The sequence below is a fragment of the Equus asinus genome, chromosome 4 (genome assembly GCF_041296235.1).
Source record: "Equus asinus isolate D_3611 breed Donkey chromosome 4, EquAss-T2T_v2, whole genome shotgun sequence".
Classification (NCBI taxonomy): domain Eukaryota; kingdom Metazoa; phylum Chordata; class Mammalia; order Perissodactyla; family Equidae; genus Equus; species Equus asinus.
The window spans coordinates 31458857-31475496 of NC_091793.1; the positions used below are offsets into that span (position 1 = coordinate 31458857).

Here is a 16640-nt window from a genome sequence, read left to right on the forward strand (position 1 = left end):
ACAAAATAAAGCCAATGGAAGTGTCTCAGGAGATGCTGAATCTGTCTGGCTATGGTAAAGGCTTCAATGTATTCACTAAAGGCGCTTCATAGACTGTTAGGTCTGAAAGGAAAACTCCCCATTCGTTAATTCTACCACTTCAAAGTGCAATACTGGGTAATTAACTTTTCGTAGAACTTTTCATTTCAGAATCTCATGGAAGAAGCGTACTTTTTTGTACCAGTTCTTCTGATCTTAGTTGCTGCATTTCCACATACCAATTCTTATAGTAAACTGCGATTCTTACTTTTCTTTTCCTTTTTCTTCTCATCTTTCTTCTCTTCCTCTTCACCTCCAGCTCCAAGTAAGGTAAAGATAATTCCAGTTTGAGAATTTACACCTACAGCAGTAACTACCATTCTTCCAGAGCCTTCCATTACATGAGTACCTACAACAACAGAAAACTTGTTTGTCTTTTAAATTCAGTAAGACATTAAATAAAACCTAAGTTCTTGGGCTTAAGGTTTTAGCTCTGTAATAAGTCATATCTGAGTTCAAACCTCACTCTACCACTCATTTATCACGTAATAGCGGGTAAATTATAACATCTCAATTCCCCATCCACAAAACGAGGAAAACAGTACCTACACTTTATAAAAACGAGACTCAAATAAGCCTATAAATGTAAAGTGCTTAGCACACTGCCTGGAATTTGTAGCAGTTCAATGAATGCTCAATATTTTAAATTATTATTATTGTTATTATTAGGGACATTTCCCTAAGAAATAAGTTGCTTATAAAGAAATGTGCTTATAACCAAAAGGATTCCACAGCAACAAATGCCATATTTCCCACATTCAACCCCACAACCGCTACCTAACCCAGGCTTTCTACCACAGCCTGCCTAGATTACTGCAATAGCCTCCTAGCTTGGTCTGTCTTTCCAGTTCATCCTGAAATCAGTTTTAGTCTTCCTGAAATGTGATTTTTTTTGAAAGATATGCCCTGAGCTAACATCTGTTGCCAATCTTCCTCTTTCTTTTTCCCCCTCCCCAAAGCCCCAGGGCATAGTTGTATATCCTAGCTGTAAGTCATTCTAGTTCTTCTATGTAAGCGCCACCACTGAAAGGGAGTGGCTACTCAAAGACGGTGGTGTGGTTCCCAGACCAGGAAGCAAACTCAGCCTGTGGAAGCAGGGAGCGCCCAACTTTAACACTACACCATCAGGACTGGCTCACTAAAATGTAATTTTATCATAAGCCTCTCACTACTCAAAAACTGACTCTACGTCACCTACTAGATTAAGTCCAAAGTCTTACCCTGAAGCCAACCAATCTTTCACACTTTCTCACCCACTACTCTGACATCTTCTTATAATAATATGCCGACAAACTTGTTTACAGTTCTCCAGCTTGTACATCCACATCTCTGCATCTTTCCTCACTCATTAAAAGGCTTCCCATCTCTCTATTCTAATATTTTTGTGAATTCTAAGTAGCTTTCGAAACTTAATGCTTTTTTTTTTTTAACACTCAATAAAGTCTTCTTTATAGTTATCGCTTACTTATTTGATCTCCTAGTTCACAACCATCTGGAGGGGAGGGCCTGTGGCACCTACCACCATCTTATGTACCAAATCAATGCTCAGGGATATTTGCAACATAAGATCATAAAGCATATGTACTTACTCCAATACCTAAGAATTTATATTTGGCTATTAATTACTGACTAATTTATCCAATATGAATTTTTTAGGCCTTTGATTTTGTTTTTAAAAATCTATATTTTGAATACTTCTCTAGTAGCTTCTTTGCCAGTGAACATGTAAAGGAAACAAGAAATGAAATTAAGGATAGTGAAACGATAGTTTTTGTGCGAGGACTATGTATAAAGACAGTTTGTTTCTTTTAACAATTTTGGCTTTCGGTGGATTTCAATTTTTTATGTTCTTACCACAGGTAATCAGAAGTTGGCAGTTAACGTGCTCAGGCAGAGTAAACAGTTTTTGTTCTGGTTATACCCCCACTGCTGAGTAACTGCTTTTAAAAATCTAAATTTAAGAAGCCAAGCACAGCAGCCAGAGATGGCATCATGAGAATAAATTTAAAAATAAACGCATTTCATGTTTTTTAGTACATTTTTGGAAAAGGGAAATAAATGCAGAAAACTTTCCCACCCGGCCTGTGATAAGGGACTCCACAAAGTTGCAGTCTTTTCTTAAACACGGAAAATTTATAGAGTTCTCTTGGTATACTTGGTGTGTTAGGAACCTGCGTCTAGCTACACATCTCTGTTAAAACAGAAAAGGACCAAAGTTCAGTTAAAGATGTCAACCTGAAGAGCTAAGCATTATGTAAATAAGATAGATGTACATGAAAGTTCATGAAGTATATATGGCAAAAAGGCAAGAGGCGACTATCTCAGTTTACCAAATACTGTGGCCCAGTTACTCTGTGATGATAAAGTATGATTAGCTAGCTTCCCTCTCCTTTGGAAAGATTATAGACTATTTGGTTAACAGTAACTACAATTTCTTAGAAGTATGGCAAGGAATGAGTATACATTACACTAAAATACATTATATATCCAAGATATTTGTCTGCTTTAATGAATTACAAGCACACCAATATAAAGAAATACCCAGAGTATGAATGTTCTTAGTGGTGTAGGATATTGAAGGTATACAAATCTCATGATTTTTTCAAAGAAACCTAAGTCTATATTACAACTGAAACTTTCACCATTTATAATGGTGTTTATAATGCATATATAGTCATGCATCGCTTAATGATCGGGATATGCTCCGAGAAATGCATCGTTAGGCTATTCTGTCATTGTGCGAACATCACAGAGTGTACTTACACAAACCTAGATGGTATAGCCTACTACAGACCTCGGCTACATGGTACTAATCTTATGCGACCAGTGTTGTATATGTGGTTTGTCACTGACCGAAATGTCATTAAGTGGCACGTGACTGTACTTGTAATTACTCTGATTTTTAGTGGTGGGATGTTTTGCAGTAAGCTTTTTGGCACATATGTGCAAATCTTAAAAAGGTAACAGTTAAACAAAGCACACGCCTTAAATTGTAATTCTAACTTAAGTGACCCTTGTCACAGGTTTGACTTTGGTTTCAGCAAAACCATGTTCAACTAATTAAAACAAAAAGTTCACAAAGAAGAACTGAAAAACTGTAGCTGCCAAGTTACTAAATAATTAAATCAGCAGGAATTTCCCTACAATATATAAAATGTTAGCATTCCATTAACATCTGAAAATAATAGAAGACAAATAGGCACCATTTTGCTTCCTCCAAACTCTAGTATAATTCAATCTAAAAAATATATTTAAAATAACTGTTGTACAATTTTATAAATTCTATAAAGAATACTAGAAAATTAAGAGTAGGAACCTGGAAATCAAAAGTTAAAGAACTGGCATGTTTGGGAGTCAAGGTGTGGTACTACGGCTTCCTCTCATTCATCATTTTAGAAGGCAGCTTGTAATTTTTCCCATCAGCCCATTCACTTCATTTCCAATTAACCTGAGGTCAAGGTATCACAGTTAGGGTAGCACAAGAGCCTCCCACGTAGCAGCCACCTCCCCTTTTCCAACAAATCCTTCCCTTCTCCACGCTCAGAACATGTCTTAACCACGTGCAAACTCCACCCTGCCCAGTAGATGTGGTGCTACCCCTGGACCTTCTGTTTATGAGTCATATCGTCTTAGATAAGACAGTTTATGTCTCACTCATTCCTCAGCAGTTAAGTGAGGGAGTTGGATTAGGTAAACTTAAAGGATTTTGTTAGTTCTTTAAAAAAAAAAAAAAAAAACCCTGTCCTTTGCAGACTATCATAGAGAATTCATAAATTTGCTGTAAACACAATCATTCTTTAATTTTATACTTCAATAGGCCTTAAGAACAAATGTGATACAGAAAAACTGAACAATTCAATAGAGATCATAGGCTTACATTCTACTTCTATCATTACACCAACATTAACTGAGTTTCAAATCTCTTCATTTTTTGGACACAGATTCCACATTTGGACAATATAGCTCTGGATTCAAAGATTTCTAATGTCTCTGCTAGCTTACAAAAAAAGGTCCCTAAGGATTTTAAGGGTAGAAGCTAAGAAAAAACATAAAATCCTCTCCATATTATTGGCTTGTAGGGAAACTGTGTTTGCTGGCAATGGTATACAGTTGTGGAGGAGGAAAAGTTCAAAGTTGTAAAAGAAATTCATACCTGATAGAAGTAAGGGATCCTTATCTAAAGACTTCTTGACATGGTCAGATTCTCCAGTCAATGAGCTTTCATCAATTTTAAGATCATTGCCTTGAATAAGTATGCCATCAGCTGGAAGAAGATCACCTAAAACAAAAAGCAATGATGTGCTAAACTGTAAACAAGATTGCAATAATATTACACCTAGTGTGAGGCGTGCTGCTCTTTTTTTACTTACCATATTTCACTTGAGCAATATCTCCAACGGTAATGTCAGCTACAGGTATCTGAATGACCTGACCACCCCTGATGACTGTGAACTTCTGTTCTTGCTCAATTCGACTCTGCAAACCTCTAAACTGTTTTTCCTTACTCCAGTCATTGAAAGCGGTTACTAATACCACGCACACCACTGACAAGAGGATTGCAGCCCCTTCAATCCAACCGGTTTCACCTTCACCTTCTTCCTCTCCAACAGAAACTTGTCCACAAACTATTTGGAAAGAAAGAAAATGCTTATCAAAAGAGATTGTGAATTGATGGCAAAAGATACGCAACAAGTTCATTATAGTGTTTACATACCCCATTTATTTTACTTATAGCTCTAAACATCTTACTGAACTCAAAGCATTCCATAACGACAAGAATGATTCCTAGGTCAATTTCAAGTTCCCTGCCTCTCAAGATTCTCACCCCCCGGATAGGGAGGCAGTCTAGGGTACTAGTTAAGAGTAAGGACACTGGGGAAGATTAATCTCAGTGCTAAGGCACGTTAATTATTTTTGAGACTTGGTTTCTTCATCTGTCAAATTAGGATACCACCAACTACCATAGAGTTGTTGTGAGGACTGAATCAGAGGATACCTGTAAAGTAGGCAGAGCAGTGGCTGAAACATCCTTTGCACTCAATGATTACTGCTATTACCTACATTGCATATGGTCGGCAAGACAGACATGAAGTTAGGTATTATACGTTATTTATGAATCATACTTATTTACTGTATCACTTTTACTAGAGTATAACCAAAGCTTGGCTTTCAGAACATGAAAAGTTAAGCAAAGTGCTACTCAGGAATTCAACTATTTGGGCACCTACCCTAGGAGCCAGACACTATTTTGGGAGCTAGAGATACAGCAGTGAGTAAGACATACAAGCTCCCTCTCCTCAGGGAACTCACACTCAGATTGCCAGGTGTGGATGGTGCAGGAAAAATTCAGATGATAAAACACAAATAATTAATTTCAGATACTGTTATGTGCTATGAAGAAAATAAAACATGATGACATGCTATTAAATGAAGAAAGAGGGCTAATTGTGGTTGGGTGAACAGAGAAGGCCCCTCTGAGGAGTCAATGACGTTTGAACTTGGAGCCAATTGCTAAAAGGGAACCAGCCATACAGATCTGAGGGAAGAGCATTCTAGGGAGAGATTAGAGTTAGTACAAAGGTTCTATGGCAGAAGAGTTCGGAAAAAGATAAGGGAGTGGAAAAAAACAAAAACTCAAAACTGTAGGGTCGATAATGGTGAAAAAAGAATAATGGAACAGAGCTTTTTAGACTTCGGGCTATAATCTATCTGTGAGTTCAGAATCAATTAAGTGGCTCATGACCAGCATTTTGAAAAATAAAACAGAACAATACAGTAAGGATATACATATAGCAAAGGTAAGTGTTGTTTCTTGAAAGCTTACATTGGTTATTTACAAATTCACATGAAGAAATACATTCTTCCGAGATCCTACGTAAAGTTATTTCTTATTGAGGGTTAAGCTGAAATCTCTGAAAGCCAATGGTTCTCTTAGGTCAGGCAAAGCAGGAAAAGGATTATTGAGAAGAAAAGAAGGAGTAAATGAATAACAGCAGAAATGGCTGAAGCATATTCCAGAATACTGAGCATGAACTGAAGAGAGGATGTGAGGTGTAAGGGTGCTGAATAAAGATTAATCTGGGAGAGGTATGTGGGACAGGTGAAGGGACAGAAGACAGAGGTTAGAGTAGGATCAACTGGGGCTGAAATGGAAGGGATGATGTGAAAACTCACAAAAAAACATCCCTAGGACCATCAGTAGGATGTAGCCATCAAAGGGTATAAAGAAAGTTCTCCAAAGAAGATGGCAGGATGATCCAATTGTCAGTGCCAGTGCCACCAGCCCCACCAGATACTAAAACTCCTATTTTAATTATATTCAAGCTGAAGAAATGACCATGTATCATTGCGTACAATAACCAGTTACATGAATTAACGGTTTACATTTTCTTAAACAGTAGAAGCTGTAAGGACAGCTGTCCCTTATCACTCCCCCTGCCCAGAAGACAGGAGGTCTGCTCTCTGAATTAGATAAAGCAAGTGTGGACTCAAGAACAGATGAAGGGTGAAATGCCATGCTGACCACTTTCACCAATCTGGAAACACAGCTCAAATATTATCTTCCAAATGAAGCATTTCAGGGGGTTTTGATCTCATTGGTTAAACACATGAAAATGCAATACTTTACAACAGTGTGCAAGAACAGCAGACTGACATCAGAAGATGGAATTTACCAGTCACATCTCAATAAAAACCTTCGCATAACTGGTGGATGGGAGTGAACATAACTACCATGATTTAATGAGTACACTCTTCCACTTAGATTTTCCTGACGTTTTGAGTTTCTTTTTCAGCAAGAGAGACATTAAAACCAAGTTCTGAAATAAACCAAACTTAGACTCAAATCAGGTTAAATCAAGATTATAAAGTATAATTATGTATATGCAATAATGCTATAAAAATTTAAAATTTCATCTTTTTAATTTTTCTATTTCTATTTTTATATATGTTTAAAAATACACTCATTGTATATAGTTACAAATATATATATAATTCATAAATACATCATTTGGAGATATGTGCTCAGATTTTTTTTCCTGATAGGTAAGTAACCAAAACAGTTTAAAGATCAATGCAACAGAAGTTAAGGGGTCTGGGGGCCGGTCCTGGGGCTGAGTGGTTAAGTTAGCACGCTCCACTTCGCTGGCCCATTTCACCAGTTCGGACCCTAGGTGCGGACCTGGCACTGCTCATCAGGCTATGCTGAGGTGGCGTTGCACATAGGACAACTAGAAGGACCTACAACTAGAATATACAACTATGTACTGCAGGGCTTTGGGGAGAAGAAGAAGAAAAAAAATTGGCAGCTGATGTTAGCTTATGGCCAATCTTCAAAAAAAAAAAAAGGTAAGGGGAAGAAACTGTGAGACAATTATTTAATTTTCAGCTTTAAATTTCACCTGCATATTTATAACGAAACTACTGAATATTTCAAAAGAGAACTTGAAACAAATTAATGACATATTTCATTTCATATATAGTTCTACTATCTTGAAATAGACAGCAGTAAAATATTTCTAGAAACTGAATCCTTTTCCTATTGATGAACATTACAAATCTTTAGAGGGATAAAAATAATCCCTAAATCAAAGTGAAGAATGGACTGTAGTTTACCAGTCATATATGAAAAAAAGTATGTTAATAATCTTTTCAGTAAAATGCAAGTATAAATACAACAATAAAAATTGATTTTACCAAAGGTGTTCCCTTGTAAATATATTCACCTGAGAGAGATGCACAATCCAAATTCAGTCTACGTTTTCTACCACAAGGCATATATTCCATTCTAAAATCCCCAACTTGAGCTACTTCTTCGGTGGTATGTAGCACCTGTCTGCATTAATAGCATAACGAAGCAGTTCTTAAAGTGTTGTCCAGGAACCCCAGGGGGATCCTTTGAGGTCAAAACTGTTTGTTTTTTTTTTAAAGATTGGCACCTGGGCTAACAACTGTTGCGAATCTGTTTTTTTGTTTTTTTTTCTGCTTTATTTCCCCAAACCCCCCCTGTACACAGTTGTGTATCTTAGTTGCAGGTCTTTCTAGTTGTGGGATATGGGACGCCGCCTCAACGTGGCCTGATGAGAGGTGCCATGTCCGCACCCAGGATCCGAACCCTGGGCTGCCACAGCGGAGCACGCGAACCTAACCATCCGGCCACGGAGCCAGCCCCAAAACTGTTTTTATAATAACATTAAGACGCTATTTGCCTCATATTGCATGAATGTATAGTGAAATTTCCAAAGACCACATTACATGTGCTAATACAACACCATGAACACAGAAGTAGATGAGAATCCAGTCAGCTTCAATTAAGCCAGACAGCAGAGATATGATGAAATGAAAAACGCTACTCTTTTCATTATTTCCCTTAAAACTTCATTAATAACAATAATCATATTTTATTATATATGTTACTTTAAAACGCATTAACATTTTTAAATTTCTCAGTTTTAATTTAGAATATAGTAAATGTATACAGATATAACCCACAGAATCAAAAGCTCTTTGGAGTCCTCAGTACTTTCAGAGTGTAAAAAGGCCCTGGGACCAAAGAGTCTGAGAAACACTAGTACACTAGTGACTACAGTGCTTATTTTCACACAAAACAGTACCAGTAAGAAATTGTGACCATTTAGATTTCTGTGATGGTAGATTACAATGAATAGGTTTCCTTTTAAGTAAGTTACTACCTCGTAGTGTTAAAACATAACATGATGAAAAGATACATCAAGTACACCAATAAATGTTAACACAAAGTGCAAACACTAACTTTTCAGCATGGAACAAAAATATCTTTCTATGTTTATTAACACCTTCTGGGAGATTTTGAGTCTCTTTAACTGGTCTTATGACACTGACAACTAGATTATCTTCCCAGTTGGATCTAATACCAGTATCTCCTTACGCAAATTTGGGATACGGCCTGTCACTACATCCTATAAAAGAAGCAGTCTGAATTCCAAAAAGGTTTGTCCACCCTTTGTCAGTAACAAAATCCACTCCCATTGATAACAGTTTTCTTTAGTTCTTAGTCTTAGGAAAAAAAAATGTTAAAAAGTTTTTAATAATCTGCTAACTGACTCAATTCTAGAATACCAATTCCTAGTATTCCACAACGACAGTTGGGTAAACTGAACACTAAAGAATTTATCTGGATGTTGCTGAACATGGTATGCATCCTTTGTCAGATAAAGACACACATTTACACATCCTCACTTAGCACACATGCACACATACATGAGCGCACACACACACATATATACACAAAAATATATTTCTGAAATCTGGGAGGATACATATCAAAATGGTATAGCAATAATCTCTAAGAAGTGGGATTTTCAGTGAATATCATTTCCTTTGAATTGTCATTTTCCCCCTAATTTTTCTACAGCAAAATATGTACTATTTATCTAATAAAAATAAATAAAAGTTCTAAAAATAATTTGGCTCAATACTGACAAAAATATTCCCTAAATCCTTTCTTATCTCTGCATTAGCGATTCTCAACCACAGGCAATTCTGTCCCCTGAGGGATACCTGGCAATGTCTGGAGACGTTGTTGGTTGCTTCATTTGGGGGGTGGTACAATGAACATGGCAACAAAGAAGGTTCCAGTGCAAAATGTCAACAGTGCTGCTGCTAAGAAAGCCCGATCTCCATTGATCTCAGATAAACTGGCTTATTCTGTGACCAACATTCTCCAAAAGAAAAGTTCTCACATAAGCTCCAGGCACACCTTTGAAGGAACTACTTCAAATGATTACCTAAGCCAACTTGTAGAGTTAGCAAATATTTGCTCAATTCTTCATAACTTGAAAGGCATAAGAATGAAGCTTTCACACACAAATACTTTGGTGAATCACTCTTCTGATAAACAAAATACTTCTGGCTCACTCTATAGCGACTTAAATACAGTGAGCAAAACCCAAGCTAGATTTCCTAGCAATTCTAGACTATACTCTCGGGGATATCCATTTTAAATAAATTTTTTTAAAAGGAGAAGAAGAAGAAATGTAAAGGTGGGAGAAAAGCAAAACCGTTTGTAGCTACAAGTTAAAGCAGATCTACCATTCTATAACGTATTTTTCCATCACACAGGATACTTTGTAGTATAAACATTTCTAGAATGGCAAGGAAATTACCCAAATCATGTATATAGCAACAAATTTTAAGAACTTGAAAATTAATAGATGGGAAGAGAACAGAATTTTGCTTTCATATGAGTTTCCTAAAGATTTTTTAAAAAATCAAAAAACAAATTAAACACCAATTTTTTCACAATAATGTTCTAAAGAACTTAAAACCTGTGATGGCACAGACACATCATATATACGGCTTAGCTCCTACCAGACACACAGTATGCATATATGGGAGGGTTATCGAGAAGTGACACCATCTATCTCATAGAGTTATTGTGAAAATTATCTGAGGTAATATATTTAAAGAACCATTAAAAGCACTATTAGAATGGTGCCTAGCACAGAGCAAACAGTCAATGAATGCCCACCTGTTATTACGATCTATCAAGTAAGTAAATGAGTGAACTTAGTACCACACATAGAAGTCCTCTTTTCTTCCCCAATTTACTTACGTGCATTATCCCCTTCTGGAGGTTGATAAAAAGAAAGGCCCAATGATACTAGGGCTGCAATTTCTAATATAATTAAAGTGACATCTTGTAATGCTTCCCATACTAACTGAAGAAAGGTTTTTGGCTTTTTAGGAGGTATAAAATTCTTTCCAAACACTGCTTCTCTTCTCTCTATATCTGCAGGGTTTCCACTTAAACCTAATAAAAAGAAAACAAATTTCAGTGAACAGTTTTACAAATGAAAATATCTACTTTATACAAAACACATTCATTTGTTATACTTTAGGTTCCAATTCGGAAGACCCTACCAAAATGGTTTATTTTTGTGTATTAGACTAAGTGTATAGAATTTAAATCACTGAAAAACATGTGCAGTGCTTTAAAAGAACATTTTGAATAGATAATTCAAAACTGGATTAAGAATTTTCACTCTTCCCAACTGCTTATTTTTGATCATACTATCTTATACCGTCTTGTAGACTGACAGAGACCAGAACTGACCCGACAGTTTGGAGGTTTTATATTAGAATTAAACATTTCCCTGACCTTTACTTGTGTTTTCCCTCCAAAGATGGACGAGTATTTAAAGGTATTTATTTGATTCACTTATTGCATTTTGGTTAACTTAATCAGTGAAAGTCTGCTTTTCTCTCTTACTCACTGAAGAACAATGAAAAGTTAATCTATTACAGGCTTTCAAACTTCTCTACTAAAATGTCTGTTACAATTAGATTGATAAAAAATTTGCAAGTCACAAAAAACAGGAGACCTACGACGACCTTTCAAGTTTTACTTTTAGGATTTATTTCCAATTGAAGAAATAGGTGGCGCTATTGACTGACTGCACCTGCGGTCCCTGTAAGGGAAAGGGGACACTGTAGGACCTAAAACTTATTGCCTGGAGTGTGGAATTAGAAAGCTATGAGGGAAGAGGTTAAGAGAGTTGGATAAACATCAATTTTGCCTTTCCTTCACCCCATCAAGCAAGTCCTCCTCCAATTTAACCCAACTGGTCCTGTCAAGCCTGATACATCCCAATTAGCTAAAAGTATATACACATTTACATTATTGTGGGGGTCTGAAAGCACAGCAGTGACAAACGACATTTTTCCTTAGTTTAAGAATATCGAAGAAGGGGCAGAGATACTAGGATGATACAACTTTCAATTTACCATTATAGATTTAAATTTACAATTAATTTAATTAACTTCAACTCTTTTTTTTTTGGCAAGAGCTCATTCTAAGAAAACATCAAAGGAGGAAGACAGGAAAACAGCAGATTACTGGAAAGCTCTCAGCTTTAAATGTTTTAGCTATTAATCTCAACGCAGAGGCAGGCAGAGAGCAGGAGAGAGAGAAGAGAGAAAGTATATTGTTAGAATAAACAATGAGAAAGGAATACATAGATTTTTAAAGTAATTATTTACTTTATTAAAGGTAACGAAAAGATTCCAGAGAATGTTTACACTAGTAACTGTAACAAACTCGGGTTCATACTGGGCAGTTCAGAATGCATTTTAGACTTCTGATGAGAAAAGTCATCAACAGAAGGGCTCCACAGAGCTCTAGGCTTGAGACAGAGTAACAAAAGGAAACGCAGTGAAGAACTGGAGTAACTGATCAGGGAGAAAGACAATATGAGAGAAGAAACTTGCAAATTATAATTTCGAACCCACATACTGTTTCTTCAGACTAGAGCAATGCTCCCCAATCACACATGGCTGCAAACAGTTAACACGAGTCCATGGTTTAACCGAGGGATAGGGGAATCAAGGCAGTGAAGTTTTCCACAAAACAAAATTTATTTGTTTTAAAGAACTATAGTTTGAGAAGTTCCGAGATTACATGCTTACTGATTCTCAAATTAAATGTTCTTTCTTTTATGAAAGGATGATATTAGATAGTGGGAAAGTTTGTTCTGTCTTATGATTTAATGCCCTTATTAGCAAAAATAAAAGACTGCTATCCCTCCTGTGTCAGTCTTCAATTTTTTCTAAGAAATTTGTTTGAAGATAGTGGTTCTATCAGTTGAACTCACATTTAATAGAACCTACCATTAATTACATACATAACACCTGGTAGTTCTAAATATCACTACTGTAACTATAAAAATAATTGATCAAGGCTGGCCCCATGGCATAGTGGTTAAGTTTGGCGCACTCTGCTTTGGTGGCCCAGGTTTGGTTCCTGAGCGCAGACCTACACCACTTGTTGTCAGCCATGCTGTGGCAGCACAAAACAGAGGAAGATTGGCACAGATGTTAGCTCAGGGTGAATCTTCCTCAGCAAAAAAATAAAAATAAACATTGATTAAATCTTAACTTATATTGAATATAACACAAACCAATATTTTATGTTAATGCTGAAAACAACAGCCATGGAGCTAAAGATAGCTTAAAAACGTTATCTTGGAGGGAATTTAGGAAGTAAAAATGTAGCTGGTCCTAAGGTTGTAATTATTCTATCCTACAAGCACACATCTGGGTCATTATACCAATGAAGTTGTCTGGTTTAGGAATTAGAAGACCTAGGTTCCAGTTCACCTACTGAAATCTTGTGCCAGTCGCTCAATCTCTTTGGAGGCTGAGGGGGAACATTAATATTTGTTGGTGTAACTGAAAGACCAAAGGAGAAGGTACAAAATACGTACATCATAAACTACAGGATCATAGTTAATAAACGAAGTAATGGAGAAGACAAGTTACAAACTGAACACCACAGGTTTTAACTCCATTTTGGGGGCAATTAATTTCTATTAATATAAAATAATAACTTACATAGTCTAAATATAATGAAGTTAACAGTTTTGTAACAAGAGTCTGTTCTCCACATCTAAACATCTACTACTGAACATTTCCTACTTCCAGGCGCTGTTCTGTGTGCTGAGGAATCAGTGCGAGCAAGGCAAGTCCTACATTCAGCAACCTAGTGTTATACTGGAGGGAGACAAAGAGACAAGTACAACAAAATAGAGAGAGAATTGGCATTTATTCTAACTGCCAAGGAAACCACTAGAAGATTTTATAGCAGGGTAGTTACATGAGATAACTAATCGCACCAACGTGGCTGTGTGAAGGATAAATTCAAGCGTGCGAGAGTGGAGGGAAAAGAGCGGTTGGGAGGCTGTTGCAGGACAAAGCAAGAGATGACCGTGGCTTGCATCTGGGTTTTAGAAGGGGAGGCAGAGTGATGGATCTGCCACGTATCCTGTACGGAGATCACACAAAACCTGCTGAAGAACTAGGTCTGGTGAAAGACAAACAGAAGAATAAGAATGATACTAGATTTTTTTTTGTCCATTCCCTTAAGTGGATGGATGGTAGAGACATCTACCAAGACAGGACAGGGTTTGGAAAAGGGAGGCAGGAGTTAATGGTTGTTTGATAGATTTAAACATGAGATGCCCATTAAACAAACAAGTGGAGATGTTTGCAGACAGCTGGGCAGCCATATTCAGAACTCAGGGAGAGGTCTGAGCCAGGGAGTCATCAATACGTAGACAATTCTGGAGCCATGGGCCAACGAGAACTCCTAAAAGCTAGAGTACGCAGACAAGGAGAGAGCAAGGCTGAGGCAAGAGCCTTAGAACACTCCAACATTTGATGATCAGACAGGGGAGGAGCGCCCAAACGCAACCGAGAAGAAACTGCAGGAGGCAGGGAGGGCAAGCACACAACAGATTCGTGTAGTACTACGGAAGCTTGGAAAAGGGGAATTTTAAAAAGATGATGCGGCCGACTATATGCGATGGTGTTACAAAGGTTAAGTTAGATGAAGACAGAGAATGGACAACTGGCTTTCACTAGTGGAGGCTGATGACCTTGATAAAGAATCTTCCAGTGGAGTGGTGTGGAAGAAAGTCCGATAAGAAAGAACTGAACAGAGAATGGGAATGAGTAAGTGGAAACAATGAGTATAGATTACTTTTTTCCAGGAGTGTGATGCAGTGGGGAGAAATAAAGCAGTAAAGGTGAATTTAAATGGGTAAAGAAAACCCATTTTATTCTTTTAAAGATGAGTGACAGATTTTAAGGCAGGTTTATTTACCAATGGAAATGATCAAGTAGAGGAGTGAATGATGATACAAGAGACACAGGCTAATGCAGGAGGGAAAGCCTTTGCAGAGGCAAGAGGAATAGAATCCAGAGTGTGGGTGTTACTCTAGGTTCCACTGTGAGGAGGGAGAAACCAAAGTTTGTAGGGAAGCAATATAGCTAAACTGGTGGAACTGGTAATGAGATTACATGGTCCTAGTTTTAAAAATAGATATGATACCAAATCATTAAGAATAACTTATGAACAAATATAACGAGAAATCGTCTGCCTAGTCCTGTTGGCTCAGTTGACTGTAATGCAGTGGTAATGAGGCCAAGGGCACACGTGGTATTGATCTCCTTACGGCCCAGTTAGCTTCAAAGAGAAAACAGATTCAAAACCCATCAAAAGCAGTCTCAGAATATGCTTTTGGGGCCTGGATCCACCATTGTGGGAAGTTAAAAAAAGCCTATATTCATTCTAGAATAGATAATTGCTCCAGAGTACTGTCTATATATTTGAGAAGGACATATTATGGAATAAAATGCAAATTCTATCAATAGCTTGACATCTTACAAGAAAATGTAGCATTCCAAAAGCTGGGACTAATAAAAATCATGTCTCAATTTGGGAAATGAAGAGGGGGGAGTACTGGAATGTAGGAAGCAGGTGGCTTTAACTGAAAATCACAGCTAATATACAGCACATATCACAGTCTTATCAAATTCTGTACATGAAATTATGTCAGTATTTGTGTGTACATATGTGTCCGTGTGGTAGTGGTGATGGCAGCAGCCACCTTGACTTCTTTAAGTGAGGGCCACATGGAAACATACAGACCAAGAAAGTAGGTGAAAATTTATGTTTAGGTGCTTTCTTCTTGGGAAATAAACTAATACTTTCATCATATTGTCAATTTCAAAAGAGGAGGAGACCCCCCCTCCCTGCCAAATTTATGAATCACTGATCAAACGTCAAACTTATGCATTCATTCCCGAATGCCTACCATGGGCCAGACACTGACAGGCACTAAACACACAAAGGGAAATGAGTCAGACAGGATGCCTTTCTCTGGCACTTGCCCTCAAGGAACGCATAGTGTGGTGGGGCAGACTGACAGTAACCAGTGAATCACAACCCAGGGTGTATTACAACGGGGGTGGTGAGGATGTTAGGGCAGTACACAGAGAAGTGGAATCCAACACGTAGGGGTGGGGATGGATAAGGGAATTCCAAGATATCTGACCTGAGAGCTCAGGAATGATTAAGAGGAAAAACAGTCACAGGAAGGACGAGGTAAGGTGTTTTAGGCAAAGAGATCAGGATGTAAGAGGCCCAGAAACAAGAATGACTTTAGCAAAATAGTATTTAAGAAATTTTGCTATGCCTCAAACATTGAGGAGCAGCGTTGGAAAGAAGAGATGACATTAGGAGGTAAGCAGGGGCCAGATCCCAAAGAGATCTGTTAACTTAAGTGAGAAGTCTGAACTTCATTATAGGGCAATGCGAAACCACTGCCAGCTTTAAGCAGGAAAGTGACAAGCAGCATGAAGGGAGACAGGAAAAGCCGCCAGTTTGTTGTTACCTGAATTACTACACAGAAGACAGCGGCCTCAAACAGGGCCATGGGGATGCAGAGAAGCACACGCCCTTGAGTTAAGACAATGCTGGGAGTCAGATTTCCCATGTCTTGCAAACCAAATGAGCGAGAGTGGTTGAGAGACTCCTGTCAAAGTCAAGGCCACGTAACAAGGTGGATAACAGTTTCGTTGGAAAGGGGAAAAAGAGAAATATGCTTCCAGAAGGGGAAGTTCAGCAAAGCTGAGAAAATGAAGATATCGTAAAAGAAGTGATTAGGCTTTTGGGCCCAAAGCTTGGGAGAAACACCTGGACTGAAGCTACAGATGGTGGAATCCTCAGCATCCAGATGATATGT

The 16640-nt window shown here is 37.7% G+C and overlaps 1 protein-coding gene across 8 annotated transcripts in view; it reads right to left on the reverse strand.

The window, feature by feature from the left end:
- ATP2B1 (ATPase plasma membrane Ca2+ transporting 1) overlaps positions 1-16640 on the reverse strand; it is a 122697-nt gene that overhangs the window by 44500 nt on the left and 61557 nt on the right. For all 8 annotated transcript variants that reach the window (XM_070507041.1, XM_044743933.2, XM_070507042.1 and 5 more), the window contains 4 exons: positions 10670-10867; positions 4449-4703; positions 4232-4357; positions 287-427 (listed from right to left, as the gene is read on the reverse strand). In XM_070507041.1, the coding sequence (XP_070363142.1) occupies positions 287-427; positions 4232-4357; positions 4449-4703; positions 10670-10867 (720 nt within the window). The remainder of the gene's footprint in view (positions 1-286; positions 428-4231; positions 4358-4448; positions 4704-10669; positions 10868-16640) is intronic.